Source organism: Chiloscyllium plagiosum, unplaced genomic scaffold (genome assembly GCF_037043375.1).
Source record: "Chiloscyllium plagiosum isolate Xiang-an unplaced genomic scaffold, Cpla_swu_hap1 HiC_scaffold_17, whole genome shotgun sequence".
Taxonomy (NCBI): Eukaryota; Metazoa; Chordata; class Chondrichthyes; order Orectolobiformes; family Hemiscylliidae; genus Chiloscyllium; species Chiloscyllium plagiosum.
The window spans coordinates 54,224,589-54,242,917 of NW_028270155.1; the positions used below are offsets into that span (position 1 = coordinate 54,224,589).

General features: G+C 43.8%; 1 protein-coding gene across 2 annotated transcripts in view; it reads right to left on the minus strand.

Moving 5' to 3' along the window:
- Positions 1-4,274: 4,274 nt before the first annotated feature.
- bcar1 (BCAR1 scaffold protein, Cas family member) overlaps positions 4,275-18,329 on the minus strand; it is a 250,499-nt gene continuing 236,444 nt past the window's right edge. For both annotated transcript variants that reach the window (XM_043707042.2, XM_043707041.2), the window contains exons 6-7: positions 8,211-8,300; positions 4,275-6,795 (exon numbers count right to left, since the gene is read on the minus strand). In XM_043707042.2, coding sequence (XP_043562977.2) covers positions 6,286-6,795; positions 8,211-8,300 — 600 coding nt within the window. In that variant the 3' untranslated portion in view covers positions 4,275-6,285. The remainder of the gene's footprint in view (positions 6,796-8,210; positions 8,301-18,329) is intronic.

Genomic DNA, 18,329 nt, shown 5'->3' on the forward strand with positions numbered 1-18,329 from the left:
TATATAGTCAGTTTATATTAGGACACCCACTGTTCTAGTTTTCCAGTGTTGCCTAATGGTGGCAATAACTCTCCAACTATGCCCTACATTTCGCTTCAGTTTTTATTTAATGTTTAAATGCCCCACCAATATGTTGTAACATGTTCTTATGTGGGTTCTTCAACTCTTCATACAGGCTCAGGTCAGAGCTCTAGCTTCCTACTAAACAACATTCATTAACACACTGTATCTGATGGTGAGCATGCCCAGTACAGAGTCCAAACTCTTAGCTGAATACTAACACCATAGGACCATAAGACAGAGCAACAGAAATAAGCCACTTGACCATTCAAATCCATCTGCCATTCAATGAGATCATAGCTGAGATGATCATCCTCAACTCCACTTTCCTGCCTTTTCCACATAAGCTTGATTACCATCATGATTAAAAATCTGTCTCAGCTTTAAATACACTGAACAACCCAGCCTTGAAAGCCCTTTGGTAAAGGAATTCCACAGATTCAATTCCCTCAGAGACAAAGGGCCCTCTTCATCTGTGTCTTAAAGGGCCAAGCCCTTACTCTGAGATTATGCCCATCTATTCTAGACTCTGCCACCAGGGGAAACACATCTCTTTACATCGACCTGGTTAAGCCAACTGCCCCCCACCCCACACACCAAGTATCTTATATGTTTCAGTAAAGTCACCTCTTACTGTTCTAAACCCCAATAGTTACGAGAACAGTCTCATCATCAGAAAATCCATCCATACTCAGAATTGAACCTTCTTGGGTTCAGCATTAACAAATGTTTTGGAACCTCACACAGAAGTGCTGTCCCAGGCCCAACCATCTTCAGCTGCTTCATCAATGACCTTCCCTCTATCAGAAGGTCAGAAATGAGAATGTTGGCTGATGATTGCATAATATTCAGCACCATTCGTGACTCCTCAGTCCATTTCCAAGTGCAACAAGATCTGGACAATATCCAGGTTTGGGCTGACAAGTGCTAAGTAATATTTGTGCCACACAAATGCCAAGCAATGACCACCTCCAATAAGAGATAATCTAACACCACCCTTGACATTCAATCCCCCACTTTCAGGTCAATGGTAAACTCAAAGATGTTGATACTCAATTAGACTTTCCACATAAAAACAGTGGTTACAAGAGCAGGTCAGAGGCTAGGACTATTGCGGTGAGTAACTCACCTCCTGAGCCTCCAAGCCTATCCACCATCTACAAGGTACGAGGAGGAGTGTGACGGAATACTCCCCACTTGCCTGGATGAGTCCAGATACAACAACACTCAAGAAGCTTGACACTATCCAGGACAAAGCAGCCCACTTGATTGGTACCACATCCACAAGTATCCGAACTCTCCACCACCAACGCTCAGTAGCAGTAGTGTGTACTATCTACAAGATGCACTGCAGAAATTTACCAAAAATCCTAGTACCTTCCAAATCCACAACCACTTCCATCTAGAAGGACATGGGCAGCAGATTCATAGGAATACCACCACCTGCAAGTTCCCCTCCAAGCCACTCACCATCCTGACTTGGAAATATATTGTTGTTCCTGTACTGTCAGTGAATTAAAATCTTGGAAATCCCTCCATCAGGACATTGTGGGTGAGCCCACTACACATGGACTTCAGCGGTTCACAAAGGCAGCTCACCACCACCATCGGAAGGGCAGCTAAAGATTGGGCAATACATTCTGGCCAGCCAGCAACACTCACATCCCACACATGAATGCTAAGAAACACAGGATTTGCCTCCTGAAATGATAAAACTGGTCTGATAGTAACATGCTATCCCAGTGTTAGGAATCTTCGAATAGCAAAGAAAAGGGAGAAGACTCAATGCTGATCAAACCCCTGGAAGAGTTAAGTGATGGCTTCACAGTAATACCATCCAATTTTCTTAACTTAGAACTTCAGAAGCTGCAACCCAGTCTTCTTTAGGCAAGAGCTCACGTTTCTGGAGAACTGAGCCAAGTCTTCCAAAATGGATTGTTGTCATCTTGGAATGGAATGTCTTTTAACAGTCCTGGAATATCGTTAATCTTTGTAGACAAACTAGTTGTGCAAGTACCTGCCAACTCAACAGGGGTTTGGTTCAATGCTGAAAGATCAAAAAAGGCTCTTTAATAACTTTACCATTGCAATGAAGGGTTGCTTCAAAATGACCTTTAACTGAAAGGAGCTCATTTCCCAGAACCCGAGATAGTGACATTTGACATCAGTATGAAGCCAGTCTAAACTGTACAGTAATAGATTAGATTAGATTAGGTTAGATTAGATTACTTACAGTGTGGAAACAGGCCCTTCGGCCCAACAAGTCCACACCGACCCGCTGAAGCGCAACCCATCCAGACCCATTCCCCTACATTTATCCCTTCACCTAACACAATGGGCAATTTAGCATGGCCAATTCACCTAACCTGCACATTTTTGGACTGTGGGAGGAAACCGGAGCACCCGGAGGAAACCCACGCAGACACAGGGATATTGTGCAAACTCCACACAGTCGGTCGCCTGAGGCGGGAATTGAATCCGGGTCTCTGGCGCTGTGAGGCAGCAGTGCTAACCACTGTGCCGCCCATAGTAATAGCTACTCCTGAATCGAAAAAATTAGTATGATTAGGCTACTATCCAAAATTCCTGGTCCAGAACATCACCATCTATTGTGGGGCCAACCACGTCCACTTGACCAAGTAATTTCCATGTGTTCATAATCCTTCTTGTTCATTTGCAAACCCTCCACAACTCTAGAAGTGATCTACGTGACTTACTTTTAAAAGATGATTTTGCATTGCAGGACTGCTGGCAGTGGGCAAATCTGTCCAGGGAAAGCAGTGGACACACATTGTTGGACAACCTTTTCACTAGCAATGTTTCCTTACAGTACAATGCCAACATTTGAAAATGGTAGCTCTGACCTTTTCCTCACTCATGTGCAGGCTCTTTTGTTGAATGAGGATGACATAATCGAACCTAGCTCACTGACATGCTCAGACTGAGCCTTAGTCTTGAGTTGAATTGCCCTCCGCTTTTGGGTTTAGCATCTGGCAGTCTGCCCTGGGATTATCTGTACTTCAGCCCTGGAGTACTGTCAGAAAATGAGCTCATCCTGCAATGCTGCGACATCACATGAATTGGAGACACCATATAAATCATCAGTGGAATGTTCTAAGTCGGCTTGATCTGGGACAACTGGTTGGACTGAGCCCATCCAATAATGAGGTTCTCAGGACTGAAATAAGCATGGAGACGGCTAGGATAGACCTAAAAACTGCTTCAGATTCAACACCTTGCCAGTTAAGGACAGGTTCCAACCCTCTAGGAGAGTACCAACACATCTCTCCTGAAGTCAGTCACCCTATCCTTGTAACTCTGTTTTTCCCATGGCTAACCCACCTAAGCCTGCACATCCCTGGACACTATGGTCGATTTTGAAGCTCCTTGGATGCTGCCTGAACTGCTGTGCTCTTCCAGCACCACTAATCCAGAATTTAGTATGGCCAATCCACCTAAATGCACATCTTTGGACTGTGAGAGGAAACCACAGCAACTGGAGGAAACCCACGCAGACACGGGGAGAACTCCACACAGACAGGTCCCTACCACCATGAGGCAGAAATACTAACCACTGAGCCACCTTGTGTGGTGGTAAACCTGTATTTAAAAACGAGGCTCATTAATAAAAATCAAATCCTGACTTAATCTATTGCCCTAATTAGCCTTACAAATGATTTAATTAGTTACAACCAGACATTAAGTGTCAGGTGAGATTTCACTTCAACTGCCCTTCATCTGAACGTGTAGTTATAACACAATCTTGCAGCTTGAAGCTCAAGGCCTATTTCGTATGTCTCACAGCATTTCAAAATAATTCAATATATTTTCTTGTGACATGCTTCCAATACAATTACCTTCTGTTGACATTTAACACCATCACTCTTGTCACCATTGATCAAAACCTGAGGGGAGCAGCCGTATAAATGCCATTGCTACAAGAGCTGGTTGGGGGGGTCTATGTTCTTCCTTACAGCAAGTTCACTCCTTTGCTGGAACCTTCCAGCTTTGTGATCTGGAAGCTGAAATTCTAGGTCTTGGTTGATCTCAACTTCAATGCGAAAGGACAGAATCTGCCCTGAGGCATCACCAATCACAAAATGGCACAGGCTTAAAATTCAAACCGATCCCAAAGTTAATGGTAATCCCACACGGACAACAATAGAGTTTGGCTCTTGGGACAACTTTGCTGGGGCCACAAACACGCGACTCACTTTCATGGTTCTTAAGCCTGTTTAATAATTAAAAATAAATCCAGTTGAATATAATACAAAAGTCAACAGCCACCGTAAACCAACCACCGTGCAAGAGAAATAAAAATTCTTATAGATATGAACCATTATGCATCGTAAAGAATACATCACATTTACAGTAGTCTTTCACCATAATGTTAAGACCAGAAACAAAATAAAAGGATAGAATACAAAATAATTTTTAGACTAATCGGGGGGATTTCTAGCATGACTGCAAAAGCTCCAATGATGAATATTAACGTCAAGATCACTTTTAACCCCTTTTACATTGCAATTCTTAACCCATCATTTGGATTACTTTTAACATATATATTTAAGGGTGATAATTTCTAACGATTAACTTACTGAAGCAGTGCTGTGTCAACTGTGCTGCCATTGGACAGTATTGAGAGACACCACGCATTGGAAACATAGTAGTTATTGCAGAGGAGCAGTTGCGCTCAGAGGTTTGAGAATCTTACATTGTTCTGTTCAGTCCTAATATTTTACAGGTCAGTACATGACACACATCATAGTCAGAGCACCCAACGATCCTCAGAGGAGAAACTGGCTACAGAATTCTAGTTTTTCACAGAAGCGAGATTAAGAGTCTTTGACCAGGATTTGTCAAACACAGTTGCTTATATTCATATAATGTGCAGACATATACAAAGGTACATTTCTTACAGGGTTATAACCCTCCAATTACATCAAATATCAGCGACTTAAGTTTCAAACATACATAAAATTTTCTATATATAAAAACAAAACCTGGAGAGTGTAAGGTGTTGCCACATGCAGATTGGATAACTAAAGCTCCAGCAAGCTTCTTTGAGAAGGTTATATCCAAATAACTGCAACTGTCAGCAATTCTTCTGCAATGTAAAGGGGATACTAACTATTGTATGTAATGGATTATTGTCTCCAGTCATTGACTGATCAAAGGCTGTCAGCTCTGAAGCAAGTTGATGTTATATTACTGCTCCAACAACACTGGTTGAGACTGATGCCCCTGGGGCAGGCTTTGGTTAAAAAGGTTCAAATGGAAGTTCTTGTACTTTTCCAGTCATTGTTTCAGCTGAAACCCAACTTGGTCTGTTCAACACATTATTTTGGCAAATATAATTATAGCAAATTGTTAAACACGATTGTTTTATACACCTCCATATAAAGAAAACCACAAACTTAAATAGGTCACTAAAATATCATTGAAAGTCAGTTTTATTTTTGCTTCCCCCACACCATGAGATTTCATTGTGAATAGAAGCTACAAATGACTTTAGCTCTGTTCACCAGCAGAAGCTTTTAATTATTTCAAGGCACCAATTCATTTGCATTTTCTGCTGTGGGCTTGCACAAATGGAAAATATTGAAATGCAATGGAAAGCATAGTGCCCAAGTGAGGTATGATCCAAAACAATTGGAAAACATTAATACCGTTTACTTTGTTTAAACATTTAATGAAACGCGTAGGATAACTTAGCTACATGCTGCACCTGTTAGCTCCTCATCCTCTTTGACTTTTCTTTGACAGGTCATTAATGATGCGTTATCCAGAATTAGAACTCTTCAATCAGCAGAGACGTTTCATCAATTAAAACAGCCCCATGACAATGAAAAAGTGACTTAGTTAATTGTCACAGTAGAAAATTGCTCTCCATCTATTTTTAATGGTCCAGTAATTCTCCACTCATTTTTAATGAAGTTTTAAAATAGAACCCATACGTCCACGATCTAAAATCAGCAATGAAAATAATTACTTCCATTTCATATTATAGAACACAACATTGAAAAGAACTTCGAGAAGAAAAACAAAAGGAACTACTACATAGTTTTGAATTTAAATATCTTGCTGATTAATAAGAAATGTCACAATCTAACCAAAAAGAAAAAGTACTTTTCCCTGTATGGTCATCTCATGGGTTAATATTTACAATAGTCCATTTACAGCTGTCAATTCTTTCAGTCTCAAGATGTAGATTTATTTGCATCCTTACATTGCGGCTAACTGTCCCAGCATCATCTTGAACTGTTGTGTACAGTGAGACAGTTCAGTGACTCGGTCTATCATCTCCTTGGCAGCAGAGCCAGATGGGTATTGCAAGGCTGCAGTCTTGGTTGTGATAACAATATGTTTTAGCATCTCACAGAGGAGGTTGCTGTAGTGTGTAACTTTATTGCGAACCTCTTGCGATTTAGCCTGACGAGACAGTGTGTCCCCGATGAACACCAACTTGTGGGCACTGAGAATGACAAACTTGCTGTGAGCCACAAAGATTTTCGGAGGTTGATTGGTATTAATGGAAGTGAAGAAGGCATCGATGGCATTGATTAATGTGGTAATGTTCGACTCGCACTGTTCCGAGTAAAACAATAGCAGCTGCTTGTCTGAGGGGCTCAGCTTGCTCTTAACCTGTCCATATTGGTGCGTCGGGGTCCAGTTTGAGAGGTCGTTCTCAATGGGTCTCGTTACTTCCTGCTCAAGACGCTCAAATTGTTTCACCTGCAGACACCAAATAAGCAAAGGTCAGCCATCCTTACTTAGACTAACGCTACCTTGAAAAGGCATTTCTCACAGGAAATTGAGAATTTGCAGACAGGATCAAGAACTGCTTGACCTCCAACCATTGCTGGCCCAACACCATGATGTTTCACCTCTAACGGTCAGAGAACTACAGGCAACTCAGTGTCAGTTTGTCTGAAAACACAATCCACAAAGGAACAGTTCTTAAGAAATCACACTCATACTTTCACCACTTAAAGGATAGGAAAATCACTGGGATCTCAGGATATGCAGTCCCAATGGACAAGGCCCTGTACCAGGGACACACATTCAGGGCAGCCGCACTGAGACTTTGTGAAACATTACTGAGCTAAGGGAAGCAGCAGCTCGCACATGGGGTAACAGACCACAGGCCCGGCTAGGTCATAATCTTTTCCAGGTTCCTACTCTTCAAGCATGACAATCCCAAACTACTCTCATGAAGATATATAAATTCAGAAGACAAAGCAATGAAATTCACTCCACACCAATCAGAACCGGGACACTTCGTCCCTCCTTTTTCCAGGAAGATTTGACCAACTGTTGCAACGATACCATCTGCACCATCACCCAGGGCAGAGGACTCTGCAGTGGGTGAGGGCAGGGCCACTGTAGGACCCTCACCCACTGCACGGCCCCACACCTACGGCGCAGCCCCTCGCCTGCCGCAGCCCCCTCACCCACTGCACAATCCCCTGCCCTCCGCACAGCACCCTCACTCACTGCATGGCCCTCTGACCCTCTGCATGGCCCCTCCCCCACCACACGATCTGCTTGCCCTCCACACAGCCCCCCACAGCACCCATTCCACTGGAGCATAAGTTAAAGACAACAAGCTTTGCATCAGTGCTTTTCCAGACCAATCTGGTTAATTTGTTTTTTGTAAACCCAAATGAAAATAATAACTAATTTCTAACTCCAAATGTCCAACCAATACTGCCACATCAGTACCATATCTGATTCCAATAAGGAAAACTAATTCACTCAGATATTTGCTCTCCTCAAATTTTTAAAAAAAAAAACAGGGCCATGGCCTGATTCTTAATCTGAAGGGGAATGCCTAGTTACATCAGGTGCTCTCTTTGAGATTAACATCATCCCAAGGTTTAAAAGACCAGCTCTGGAACTAATTGCAGAACAAATGTCATTTGATACAACAATCCGACTGTGACGGAGCAAGGGCTAAGGAGTCAGGATTTCAAAACCTGCTTCAGTCTGGTTGGAGGGTCCTGAACTCCCGGCCCTCTCCTGGTTTCACTGAGCAGACAGCCCAACCCAGAGGGCTGTTTGGAATGCTGTTCTCAATATCTGTCGAGGCTTGAACATCTTCACAACCTGCAAAGCGTGTCATTACCAAATCCCACCGGCCATCTCACCTGCAGCTGCTCCAGCTGAGCTTTCCCTTGCCGTATGATATTCTCCTTCTCTAACAACTCCTTCTGCGTTTTCTCAAACTCTTCTTTACCCTGAAAAGTGACAGAAAAGTAGACAACATTAAAAACCTTGCTCCTATTAATGACTCAAGTGGTTAAGACCTCACTCACCGTCAACGTTACAGACTGAGGGTAAGCCTGAGGAGGTCAGGGTTAAGTCTAGCTGCAACAATACTCTTCCACAGGCTCAGACTCCACATGACCCCCATCCACCCAGACCTAACGTCAGTGCATTTGAGAAAAGGGGCCAAGGAAAATAAAACAAATACAAACTGCATTATCGAGCGAAAGCTGCTGAGTAACTAAAACAAAATGTTCTGGGAGAACATTTCATTACAGATGGATTTAAAATGTTCTTTAAATTAAATCAGTTTGTGAATCAGCTCAGATTCCATCCAGAAAGTCATTCTGGCTTAGAAAAAGAATTTCAGGTAACAATTAATTTAACACAAAACTCTATTTTTTTGGTTAGGAGTCTGCAGTGCTCTGAAACACAGGCTCAGTGTAATAATGACTGTGAACACGAATTGATCCAGTTTGGAAGTGAACAGCCCACTGTCTGAGAGACGTGCGGAGGCAGGAGAGTGAGGATCATCGCATTCATTGGAAGTGCTGACTGACCCTTCAACTCTTCCTTTACAGAAATTTATGAAATAAGGGAAGTGCTTTCAAATAGTTATGGGTAGTTTCTTTTAGGCAGCTCTGATCTCTGCCCCTGGACCTCAGCCTCCTCAAGTGAGTGATATACCCATTGTCAAGCTGCTTTGTACAGAGACAAGCAACAATCTCTGAAAGATACCAGAGTTGGTCATCACAAAGACATTGCTAATTCTGCAGATTAACTTCGTAGGCAGGGAATTTCTAAGATCCAGAATACCCTGCCCAGAAGTGTAGTGGAGGAAGATTCAATCGTGGCTTTCCAAAGGGAATTGGATTCTCATCTGAAGAGGAATCGTGCAAGATTCCGGGGAAAGGATAGGGGAGTGGGCCTGGCAGAATGACCTTTGCACAGAACCAGCAGAGGACTTAACAGGCTGAGTGGCCTCCTTGCTGGCGCAATCATTCAATGATTCCATAAAGGGAACATGTTGGACATAGACATCTTCTGGGACTTCAAATTTAAACTCTTCTTTCCAAGTGTAACTTGTGGGGTACTATTTGGGAATGATTCCAGCAAACATTTGAGTATTGAAACATCCAGAACCTGAGAACATAGCAGTAAACCAACTCAGTCCCTGGAGCCAGCTCCGTCATTCAACGTGAAAATTGCTGATCCCTGTTTTAATGTTAAAATGGTCCAACATTCTTTTATACTCCTGGCAATAAACAAAATTGTCAATCTGGTCTCAAACTTCAAATGATTAATTAACAGACAGCAGCCATTGACTTCTGTTGGAAAAAGTCCCACTGTTTCTTCACAAAGTATTACCAAACCTGGTTAGCTTGAAGTTAGGGTGGCACGGTGGCTCAGTGGTTAGCACTGCTGCCTGACAGCACCAAGGACCTAGGTTCGATTCCAGCCCACTGTGCACATCTGTGTGGAGTTTGCACATTCTCCCTGTGTTTTGTGGGTTGCCTCCAGGTGCACTGATTTCCCTCAGAGTGTCCAGGCTACATGGATTGGCCATACTAAATTGTCCATAGTGTCTAGGGATGTGCAAACTGGGTAGATTGGCTATGGGTTGGGGGGGGGGGGGGGATGAGTTGGGGTAGGATGCTCTTCAGGATGGACTGAATGGGCTGTTTCCATGTTGTAGGGATTCTATAAATGTTTTGGCTTTGTTCCCTTGTCCTAAAGTTCCCCCATCAGTGGGAAATATTTATCTCCATTTACCCTATATATTCCTTTCAAAAGCCTAACATTGTCAACCAAATCACCTCTTAACCTTCTATAATGTGAGGAATACAAACCGGATTTCTGTCTGGTATGCTGGACTCTCAGTCACATTCTGCACTGCACACCTTCCAAAGCCTGTCAGTACTTCTAAAGTATACCAACCCTGAGAGTTTACAAATTCCAGATGTGGTCTAACCAGGGCTTTCCAAAGCCCCTGCACAACACCCTCTCCTTTATTTTGCAGCTTTCTTATTTTAAAGCCTAACATTCCGTTAACCTGCTTGACTGCTACTTCATGTATGGGGGTCAGTTTAGCTCAGTTGGCTGGATGGTATGGGAAAGTATGGGTTCAATTCCCACAGTGGCTGAGGTGACCATGAGGACTATCCTTCTCAACCTCTCCCCTTGTGTGAGGTGTGGTGACCCTCAGGTTAAACCAGCACCAGTCGGCTCTCTGTAATGAGAGAGCAAGCCTTTCATCTGGTTAGACTTTGGTGATTTGATTGATCCATGTAGATTAGCCTATAACCTCCTTAAACATCTACTGCTCCTTGCTTTTCACTATTTTTGCAAAGTATCCTTTTCTGATCCAGAAGAGATGAACTCTCACATTTGTGCATAACCCATTTGCCACAATTTTAACATCCCATTTAATGGAACAATGCCCCCACAACTTCATACGCTGCCTAATGTACATACAAAGTCACGACGCTAAACACAAATGAAGTGAATACTGAAGGCCCTAGTCTGGATCCTTTCAGAAAACCACAATTCACTTCCTTCAAAATTTCCATCTTCTACCACCCAACAAGATTGATAGTTTGCATGAACCTCTATTTCACTTAACAGCCTTTTATGTCTAACTTTTTTATGTGGCTTCTGGATGCATATATATGCTACATCCATCCTCATTCCCCTGTCTACTGTTCTAATTATTTCCTCAAAAATTCAATTAGGTTTGTAAGACATGACGTGCCCCTTACAAATCCTCGTCGGCCCTCAAAACAGATCAAATTTCTCCAGGTGTTCAGTCACGCTGTCCTTAAATATCAGGATTGGTTCAGTACAGAAAAACAACTACTTGCATTTTAATTACTTCATTAACCTAGTAAAATGTCCCAAGGCACTTTTCTGGAGCACAACTGGACAAGAAGTGACACAGAGTTAAAGAGATAGGGATTAGAGCAGGTTAGGAAACCTTCAGTCAAAAAGACAGGTTTTAATCTGCACGAGTGTGGACAGGTGTACTGGTTTGGGGAGGGAACTCTAGGAGATAGGGGCCAGACAGTTGAATACATAACGAACAACATCGGAGTAAGAGAAGCAGGGTCTGGGGAAGAGACCAGGAGTGGAGGCATTGAATCAACAAGATTCAATGGAGGTTGAGAGCAGGGCCAAGATCACCAAAAATGATCTTTTATTTTTGCAGCTGACAGAAAAATCTCTCTGGGCTACTGGATGAATCTCTACCAAGGACTAGGCTACCGACCAGGTTGGTTCAAGTGTCCCATACCATAGACACCTTCTCCCTGACATGTAACTAGGCAGGACAGGAGTGGAAAGTCAGCCCACCCTATACTGCACATTGTAAAAGAGCATCTTCTTTCACTGTAGCTGCAATGGCACCACAAGATGGTGCTATAAGACCATGTTGCCTCCAAGTCTCTAACACTTGAAACATTTTAATTACATTGGATTACATGCAAGGTCAGATCTTCAGATTGAGATGTTTCTTTTTCCTATAAATAATGCACATTGTCGATTATCTGTCCTTGGATCTGAAAGAAGTGGTCAATCACTAAGCAGTTATAATCTGATCATAGTCTAGTAAAGTATCTGTTAAGAGGAAGCAAGGACAGCTTATTTTTCCCCAGTAAAACGTGGCCAGTGTGCTGGGTTTAAGTTGTAAAAATTCCAGAATAGCAGCAACTGGTTTTCTTCTTGTACACAACTGATACGTGGAAATATTTGTGTTGTTTCTCCTTCAGTTAGTCACAGATAGTACTAAAGGTCACCTTGGTGCTTTAGAAAAATGTTTTATTTTTAAACGTGGTCACTTGCAATAGACAATAGGTGCAGGAGTAGGCCATTCTGCCCTTCGAGCCTGCACCACCATTCAATATGATCATGGCTGATCATCCTTAATCAGTATCCTGTTCCTGCCTTATCTCCATAACCTTTGATTCCACTATCCTTGAGAGCTCTATCCAACTCTTTCTTAAATGAATCCAGAGACTGGGCCTCCACTGCCCTCTAGGGCACAGCATTCCACACAGCCACCACTCTCTGGGTGAAGAAGTTTCTCCTCATCTCTGTCCTAAATGGTCTACCCCGTATTTTTAAGCTGTGTCCTCTGGTTCGGCACTCACCCATCAGTGGAAACATGTTTCCTGCCTCCAGAGCGTCCAATCCTTTAATAATCTTATATGTCTCAGGGCCTGTGCCCGAAACGTCGAATCTCCTGTTCCCTGGATGCTGCCTGACCTGCTGTGCTGTTCCAGCAATAAAGTTTCAATTAGATCCCCTCTCAGTCTTCCAAACTCAAGGACATACAAGCCCAGTCGCTCCAGTCTTTCAGCGTAAGGTGGTCCCGCCATTCCAGGAATTGACCTTGTGAACCTACGCTGCACTCCCTCAATAGCCGGAATGTCTTTCCTCAAATTTGGAGACCAGAACTGCACACAGTACTCCAGGTGTGGTCTCACCAGGGCCCTGTACAGCTGCAGAAGAACCTCTTTGCTTCTATACTCAATCCCTCTCGGGACTAGTAATCCCAAACACTGGGGGGATGTTCTCAGCTCAAATCCTATGGCAGGAAAGGAACAAAGTTCCACCTGAACCTACCCTGACCTCCTTGTAACTCCAGACCCACAGGAAAGTGATTAAATCACCACTGGCCTCTGGATAATAAATAAATGGCCTGCGATGGCCATACCCTATGAACAAAGGAGAAATGTGACGTGACATCTTATTGTTTTGAAGTACCTAACACTTGCAATTCCTACTTGTTAGACTAAAAAGAGATGCACTGATCTCACCCACAGCTAACAGCGGTGGTTAAAATCACAATCTGTTTGTGGGGTCCCGAAAACATTCAAAGCACTTGGGCAGCCATTCAGCATCAATGGAGAGAACAGAGATTCCAGGCAGGAAGCCTTCCCATGAACCAGTGAGAGGAAAGCCCTTCCTTGGAAACAGGAACCTATCTGGTTCTCTCCACAGGCGGTGGCTGATGTGTTGAATGCTCCCCCCCCCCCCCCCAGTTTTCGTTTCAGGTTCAGAGTTTCAGCATGTGCAGGCCTTTCCTTTCTTGCTGTTTTATTGTCCATGAGCAAAGCTACTATTGTGTCAAGAGTCCCAGCAAGGTCTGATCTCCTGAGGTTTAACCTCCTGTTCTCTCACAAATCCTTTTCCTGCACGTTTTGGGTTGTTTTCCTTCTGTCAGCTAAAAATTGTCCAGCCTCAATCTTCCAACATCGTTACTTTGATAAAGCAGTTAATAAGCGTGGTAAAGGATTCACTTCCCTCAATAAACAATAATGGTGAATAGTCCTTTTTATTTCACACTTCACCTCTAACCTTACTGTGTACATCAGAGTGCATTAATGAAAATGAATAAACCTTTCCCCTGTTATTGTGCTGGGGCTGTAAGCTGCAGCTTCATCCATCGCAGCTCTTCAATGCAGTGATTAATTACACAACAGAAATCCTGCTGCACAAAAGAGGGGCCAATGTTCACCATTTGGACTTGAGGTTTGTAACAAGGATGAGAACAAGTTGAACAACAGCAGGCATTGAGCAAAAACTCCGAAGTGCAGTTTTGATTGTGCGCTGAAACTCCATAGCTTTTATTAAACTCACATCTAAGGGGACCTTGTGATTCCAAACTAAGGGAAGACTAAGACGATGTAATAATATCATCAGCTTTGACATTCTGGGAACCACGGACACACAGATAATAGGAGTAGAAACAGACCATTCGACCCCTTCAATACTACAACCATTCAAAAGGATTATGGCTGATCATCCAACACAGGACTCTTTTCCTGCTTTCTCCCCATTCCATTTGATTCCTTTAGCCCTAACAACTATGTCTAGTTCCTTGAAAACATTCAATGTTTTGACCTTAACTACATCCTGTGGCAGTGAACTCCATAGGCTCACCAGTCTCTGGGTGAAAGAAATTCTCATCTCAGTCCTAAATATTCTACCATGTATCCTTAGACTGTGACCCTTGGTTCTGGGCTCACTGGCCATCTCTTTCCTATGTTTACCCTGTCTCGTCCTGTCAGAGTTTATAGGTAATCATGGGATAAATCCAGACATCAAAATGGGGGAGGTGGGGAATTACAGTTGCCTGTGGTGCAGGGAAACATCACGAGAACATTTAGTAGGAGACATGATCGCTAATTTATGAACAAAAATATGAGGTGCTTGTGGTTGGTAGAGAAATGCTGTTAGCCAAGAGACCTTTACATGTATACCCAGCTGGCTACTTAATCATCCTCAGTTTTTTACCTTTTACAAAGCTATCCTCGGAGCTGGTATCCAGAGGACCTTGTTGTGATGGACAGAAAGTCTTTACATTCACAGAGATGACCTCATCTAATGAATGGGCCCCTTGTGATCCCAAAAACTTGTTCATTGGAATTCTACTTGGACCAATTAAATAATAGCACACTCCTTCCTCTCTCCTGATTTAAGGGGGCCAAAGTCAGCACAGTAAATAATTTCTACTGCATGATTTTAAAATGAGTTAATGTACTAAGTAGTCTTCAAACACGTTACAGGAGTCAGAGATCAGTACCACACAGAGCACTTTGCCTCAGATTTGTAAACCCACCTTTCCTTTTCAAATATCCTGTGTGTAAGCTCACTGCTTTATCTGTAAGCAGCTGGTGGTTACCTCAGTTGGCTGGGATAGCTGGTTTGGGATACTGCACAAAGCCAACAGCATGGTTCGATTCCCACACTGGCTAAGGTTACCATGAAGGACTCTCCTTCACAACCTCTCCTCTCCCCTGAGGCGTGGTGACCCTTGGGTTAAACCACCTCTAGTTAGCCGTGTTTAATGGGAGAGCAGCCCTACAGTCCAGCAAGACCATGGGGACTTTTACCTTTACACTTACTGCAGAAGATTCCAAATGTGTTCCTTGGAGAAGGGAGAATTGTCTGACTGCATTTAGAGAGAATTATGAGCGCATTAGAAGGATGTATCACTGGTATCATCTCAACCACACTGACACCAACTTCCCAAGTAAAAGGTGATAGAAAAAGATATGGAGGGGCATCCAGATTTGTGAAAACCCAATAGCTTCCATCTAAAGCTATTTGAGAGGGGAAAAGATATAAATGGACCTAACAAGCAACTTTTTCACATAGAGGGTAGTGGGTGTATGGAATGAGGTGCCAGAGGAAGTGGTAGAGTACAACTACAACATTTAACAGGCATCTGGATGGGTATATGAGTAGGGAGGGTTTGGAGGGGTATGGGCCAAGTGCTGGCAGATGGGTCTAGATTAGGATAGGATATCTGGTCGGCATGGATGAGTTGGACTGAGGGTCTGTTTCCATGCTGTACATCTCTATGACAGTGCATAAATAAAGATGGCCTCAAAAACAAACAGAAAATATACAGTTAATTCCACTTAAATCATCCAGAATAAGTGAAGGCAAAGCTCAGTCACCTCTCTTCACCTCCGCCCGCCCCCCCACCCACTCCCTTCTGATCTTTACTCCCAGATTTACTTTTGCTTGGGCCATGTGGGTGTAAGCCTTAACAGTGAAGGGTTCATTGGTGCAGCATCGCAGCTGAGGTCAACAGGTGACTACACACACATGGACCTTCCTGTAACTTGCTGCCTATAAGGATGCTCTAGCAATGTAGGGAGTGGACAAAAGGTTTCCGGACTGATTCCTGGGATGGCAGGACTGACATCTGAGCAGAGGCTGAGTCAGTTAAGACTATATTCAACGGCGTTTGGAGGAACAGGGGTTGGAAGGTGGTTTTGAATCTCAGGAACCTAGAAACTTCTAACAGAATGAGACAGAGTAAATGAGGAAGGGTGTTCTTGATGACCAGTGAGTGCAGGACCAGGGGTCAGAGTTTAAGCATATGGTGTAGACCATTTAGAATCAAAGATGTACAGCACAAAAACAGACCCTTCGGTCCAACCCGTCCATGCCGACCAGATATCCCAATCTCATCTACTCCCACTTCCAGGACTTGGCCAATATCCCTCCAAAACCTTCCTATTCATATGCCCATCCAGCCTCCACCACTTCCTCTGGCAGCTCATTCCATACCCATACCACCCTCTGCATGAAAACGTCACCCCTTAGGTCTCTTTTAAGTTATTCCCCTCTTCCCCCTAAACCTATGCCCTCTAGTTCTGGACTCTGCCTCTCCAGGGGAAAGACTTAGGACTGAAACGAGGAGAAATTCCTACACCCCAGAATTCTGAGCATGTGGAGGTCGCAATATGGAATGATTTTGAGGAGAGAGATAGAGATAGAGATAGAGATGGAGAGAGAGAGAGATGGAGAGAGAGAGAGATGGAGAGAGAGAGAGATGGAGAGAGAGAGAGATGGAGAGAGAGAGAGATGGAGAGAGAGAGAGATGGAGAGAGAGAGAGATGGAGAGAGAGAGATGGAGAGAGAGAGAGATGGAGAGAGAGAGAGATGGAGAGAGAGAGAGAGATGGAGAGAGAGAGAGAGATGGAGAGAGAGAGAGAGATGGAGAGAGAGAGAGATGGAGAGAGAGAGAGAGATGGAGAGAGAGAGAGAGATGGAGAGAGAGAGAGATGGAGAGAGAGAGAGATGGAGAGAGAGAGAGAGATGGAGAGAGAGAGAGAGATGGAGAGAGAGAGAGATGGAGAGAGAGAGAGATGGAGAGAGAGAGATGGAGAGAGAGAGAGATGGAGAGAGAGAGAGATGGAGAGAGAGAGAGAGAGATGGAGAGAGAGAGAGATGGAGAGAGAGAGAGATGGAGAGAGAGAGATGGAGAGAGAGAGAGATGGAGAGAGAGAGAGATGGAGAGAGAGAGAGATGGAGAGAGAGAGATGGAGAGAGAGAGAAGATGGAGAGAGAGAGAGATGGAGAGAGAGAGAGATGGAGAGAGAGAGATAGAGATAGAGATAGTGATGGAGAGAGAGAGAGATGGAGAGAGAGAGAGACGGAGAGAGAGAGAGACGGAGAGAGAGAGAGACGGAGAGAGAGAGAGACGGAGAGAGAGAGAGACGGAGAGAGAGAGAGACGGAGAGAGAGAGAGACGGAGAGAGAGAGAGACGGAGAGAGAGAGAGAGACGGAGAGAGAGAGAGACGGAGAGAGATAGAGAGAGAGAGAGAGAGAGAGAGAGAGAGATGGAGAGAGAGATAGAGATAGAGAGATGGAGAGAGAGAGATAGAGATAGAGATAGTGATAGTGAGAGAGAGAGATGGAGAGAGAGAGAGATGGAGAGAGAGAGAGAGATGGAGAGAGAGAGAGAGATGGAGAGAGAGAGAGATGGAGAGAGAGAGAGAGATGGGAGAGAGAGAGAGATGGAGAGAGAGAGAGATGGAGAGAGAGAGAGATGGAGAGAGAGAGAGATGGAGAGAGAGAGAGAGAGAGAGAGAGATGAGAGAGAGAGAGAGAGAGAGAGAGATGGAGAGAGAGAGAGAGAGAGAGAGAGAGATGGAGAGAGAGAGAGAGAGAGAGAGAGAGATGGAGAAGAGAGAGATGGAGAGAGAGAGAGAGAGAGAGAGAGAGAGATGGAGAGAGAGAGATGGAGAGAGAGAGAGAGAGAGAGAGAGAGAGAGAGAGATGGATAGAGAGAGAGAGAGAGAGAGATGGATAGAGAGAGAGAGAGAGAGAGAGATGGATAGAGAGAGAGATGGATAGAGAGAGAGAAGATGGATGAGAGAGAGAGAGAGAGATGGATAGAGAGAGAGAGAGAGATGGATAGAGAGAGAGAGAGATGGATAGAGAGAGAGAGAGAGATGGATAGAGAGAGAGGATGGATAGAGAGAGGAGAGAGAGATGGATAGAGAGAGAGAGATGGATAGAGAGAGAGAGAGAGTATAGATAGAGAGAGAGAGATAGATATAGAGAGAGAGAGAGATAGATATATATAGAGAGAGAGATAGATATAGAGAGAGAGAGAGAGATAGATATAGAGAGCGAGAGATAGATATAGAGAGAGAGCGAGAGATAGATATAGAGAGAGAGAGAGATAGAGAGAGATAGA